General features: G+C 36.1%; 2 protein-coding genes across 2 annotated transcripts; one reads left to right on the top strand and one right to left on the bottom strand.

Annotated features, from left to right (window-relative positions):
• The first annotated feature begins 119 nt into the window (after positions 1–119).
• On the top strand, positions 120–1,461 carry LOC108745291 (putative phosphoenolpyruvate synthase). Its single transcript, XM_018489819.1, has 4 exons — positions 120–486; positions 589–673; positions 928–1,228; positions 1,369–1,461. The coding sequence occupies exons 1-4, from the start codon at positions 170–172 to the stop codon at positions 1,422–1,424; spliced, it is 759 nt and encodes a 252-aa protein (XP_018345321.1). The 5' UTR covers positions 120–169; the 3' UTR covers positions 1,425–1,461.
• A 118-nt stretch (positions 1,462–1,579) lies between these two features.
• On the bottom strand, positions 1,580–3,472 carry LOC108745288 (exocyst complex component 2-like; the record flags this gene model as incomplete). Its single annotated transcript, XM_018489705.1, has 6 exons — positions 1,580–1,928; positions 2,033–2,217; positions 2,303–2,629; positions 2,722–3,000; positions 3,096–3,210; positions 3,291–3,472. Coding segments are annotated over 6 exons (1,275 nt in total), but the record flags the coding sequence as incomplete, so codon positions are not given.
• Between the last annotated feature and the right edge of the window lie 32 nt (positions 3,473–3,504).

Below are 3,504 nucleotides of genomic sequence, written 5' to 3'. Positions count from 1 at the left end.
TTAATAATTTTTATATATTTGTAAAAGTGATGAAAATTAATCCAGAACACGAATGATCGAATGTGTGTAGTAAGGATGCTCAAAACTAAGGTGCGTGCGTGTGCGCGCGCGAGTGTATGTGTATACGTATGTATATATGTTCTCATTATTCTGCTATTAGGTACTAGCAATGTCCATTGAAGAGAATTACGTGAGTAGAACGCTTAGCGTGGAAGAAACCATAACATCTTTGAAGACACCCATATCATTGTTTACCAAGTACGTTCTGCGGGTGATAATACCCTGGTGTCGAAAAGCTGTCACGCTCAGAGAAATGACAAAAAACGTATGTGTATCTGCTGTGCATATATTGAGATTAGCTTATAGACGACTTGGTGTTTTGATGGTTAAAGAAAGTTACATACCCGATGAACAGCTCATATTTTTCCTGACGCATCAAGAGATCGGGCAACTGTTGAATAAGCATAATCAATTACTCTTACGCAAGTGAGTTGATTTTACACTATTTTTTTTATTACATATTATTCAGTGCATCATTCTTTATCCTCTGTGTATATATTATCATAATTTGCCATGTCTATCTTTCAGAGCGCTACGTAGAAGAAAGATTTATCAGAAAGTAGCAAAATTTGAATATCCGGAATTCAGTACTGGCATGCCCGTGCCAATAGAGGTTTGTCGTAAATGTTAGAGAGCCAAGTCGAGTCAAGCCGAATTACTTGTTATGTTCCAAAATTTACTGTCAGTGCTGAAAATGTATAGTACATGTGACATAGACTGTAGATTTTCAGTGCTGGTAGTGAATTTTGGAATACAGCCTATTATTACAATATCTAGAAAAATCATTTATATATTTTTATATTTTTTAATATATGTATTTCTATCGTATCCCTAAGATTTATATTGCATATATACTTTTTGTCACAGCCGACCTTCGATACTTCGTCCTACGAAGGATGTACAAAGATTGAGGGTACTTCAGTTTGCGGCGATTCTGTATTAGGCAGAGCGTGTGTGATAACCGATCTATCCGAAGCAAAAATTATACAGCATGGAGATATTTTGATTACATACTGCACCGATATCGGTTGGAGTCCATATTTTCCGTTATTAGCTGGAATCGTAACAGAATTGGGTGGTTTAATAAGTCATGGCGCCGTTGTGGCAAGAGAGTACGGTCTTCCTTGCATCGTTGGTGCAAAAGGCGCAACCCAAGTTTTTAAAACGGGTAAAGTTTCTTATGTCACGCTGTATAAAAACGATCTATAACATTGAGATTTTCTTTTTATTAACTTCTTTTTGTTAATTGTTTTTATGTACGTTCTTTTATTTCAAGTGACAATTTTTATGTGCGTTCTTCTATTTCAGGTGACACTGCATTATTATCGGGAGACGGAACGTTACAACTGATTAAAAAAGCCTAATTATTCTAATTTGATTTTATGTGGATTTATATGGATATCATTCGATCATGTGTGAGAAATATTTTTTGAAACTGATCAATTTTCACAAAAAATATAAAAATCAGAAAATAAAACTGATTACATAGAATTAAAGTCTATTTATTTTACAATTGCCGCATTACAATCAAATAAAAGTCGTAAGAATTCGCGAATTCCATTGTATAATGTACCATATCTAATATGTGCAACATAAATACAATAATAGAACTTTTAATAATTTAATATTAATAAATATAATGTTGTCCCGTAATCACATTACGTACTTTGGTCGTTATAAATTACACAGTGGTAACGCGTTCAGGATCCGCCGTTAAATAACGAATATTTTCCGTTACCTCACTGGTAAGACACGACAATTGCAGTCGCATACACGTTGCGACTTTTGACAAAAGGGCTTCTACTCTCATGTGATCTTCCTTATTTACTGGCTGAGGTATCGCGTCCAGAGCTTCCTCGAAAAAGCTTCTGCTTAATAAAAGAGAAAAAAAGAAAGATCGACTTAGAAATGCTAATAGGTTTTAACATACAATTTTCAAGGTGATACTCTATTTTCGATATCTAATTTTTACCTCGCTCTACTTGTGCTGTAGGCTTGCAGAGCGTTTCTCAAGAGTATAATATCTGTTCGAGCTTGAATAATGCCAGCCGGACGAAATTGCGTAACGCATGACATGAGTCGCGCGAGTTCCTCTGCTATAGTCTCTATTATATGAGATAGGATCCGCTGTAATAGAGCTGGTGCAACTCTGCGTACCTGCGGGAAGATGATATTAGAGATATAATAAAACGATTAAATGTTATCCTCCGAGAGAGTTTGCCGCACCACCAACATCTATTACCTCTGCATGTACCGCGATTAGATTCGCCAATATTTCTTGGGCATATGGTTTCAAATGAGTCGGTTCCGTATCAAAGTCCCATTCTAAACCGCCTAAATACATACTAGGCTCTATCGTACCGACAAGTGGATCGCAACGGCGCTCTAGATATGCATCCAGAACAGCACTGTCCAGCGTCTCCAATTGTGTCCAATCAGAGTTCCATCCGATAGCGATGGATAATTCTGGATAGCCTTGCGCTTTCAGGGCATCTCCGATTCTTGGTAAAACGATATTTAACGTGTATCGTATATTACTTAATGAGATTAAGAGACATTGCTCCCACGTCTGATAAGAAATTTACAGATATTTTAAGTATTGGGTATGTGAAAGCAAAAGGATTGTTATGCTGTAAGCGCTAAATCGAATTTATTGCTTACTGGTCCTTGATGCTTATTGGTTTTGTTTTTATAACCAGAAGGTGATCCAATCAATTGCGAAACCGATGTTTCATCATTATCCATAGCTTCCTCGCAGCCGCTAAACGCTAATTGTTGTAGGCACCGCGCGAATGATATGAATAATGTCTTAATGACATTGTGATAGATAATCTGATGTGCCGAATTATTGAATAGCGGTCCTTCTCTTGGACCACAAGCAACTACCGTTTCTCGCGCATGTTTCGATATCACCAAAACTATTTCCTCAAATAAATATGGCTGTTGATATGAAACGACAACATGCGTAATTAAGAAAAATAAATGCGTAATAAAAGCAACAATTCAAAAAATTTCAGGTTTTTTTTATATTATACCAGTCTTGTAACTCCACCATCCTCGTTCAAGTATTCTATCTGCCACGTTTCTTTTTGACTCAGAGCTGCCGTATTGTCTGCTCCTTGTTTGAAGAGAGCAGTTAAACATTGTATCCTGTGATATGCAAAAAGTTAAATTGATATACGGATAATGAAAAATTTAATTGAATGACTAATTCGATTTTGAGAGTATACCTTAAATCCAATATAAATGAACCGAAAATATCGAGAGCCTCGCTAGGCAAATCCAGATGTATCAAAGAAGCATACATTTGTCTAACACAACGTAAGATATGTAAGAGCCACCTTGCCTCTACATCGTGACTGCACATACTCTTCATGGCCCCCATAGCATGTTGCATATTCGATAAAACTAAATTCTACATAAATAAATAAATAAATAAATATA

This window comes from Trachymyrmex septentrionalis, unplaced genomic scaffold (genome assembly GCF_001594115.1).
Source record: "Trachymyrmex septentrionalis isolate Tsep2-gDNA-1 unplaced genomic scaffold, Tsep1.0 C3691753, whole genome shotgun sequence".
In the NCBI taxonomy this organism is placed as follows: Eukaryota; Metazoa; Arthropoda; class Insecta; order Hymenoptera; family Formicidae; genus Trachymyrmex; species Trachymyrmex septentrionalis.
Note: the sequence above shows the minus strand (reverse complement) of the source record. Positions and strands in the feature narration are given on the sequence as shown.

Coding starts and splice junctions, on each gene's coding strand:
- LOC108745291 (XM_018489819.1), top strand. CDS start 170: ATGTCCATTGAAGAGAATTACGTGAGTAGAACGCTTAGCGTGGAAGAA. Junction 487..588: donor AATCAATTACTCTTACGCAA/GTGAGTTGATTT, acceptor TCTATCTTTCAG/AGCGCTACGTAGAAGAAAGA. Junction 674..927: donor GCATGCCCGTGCCAATAGAG/GTTTGTCGTAAA, acceptor TTTTTGTCACAG/CCGACCTTCGATACTTCGTC.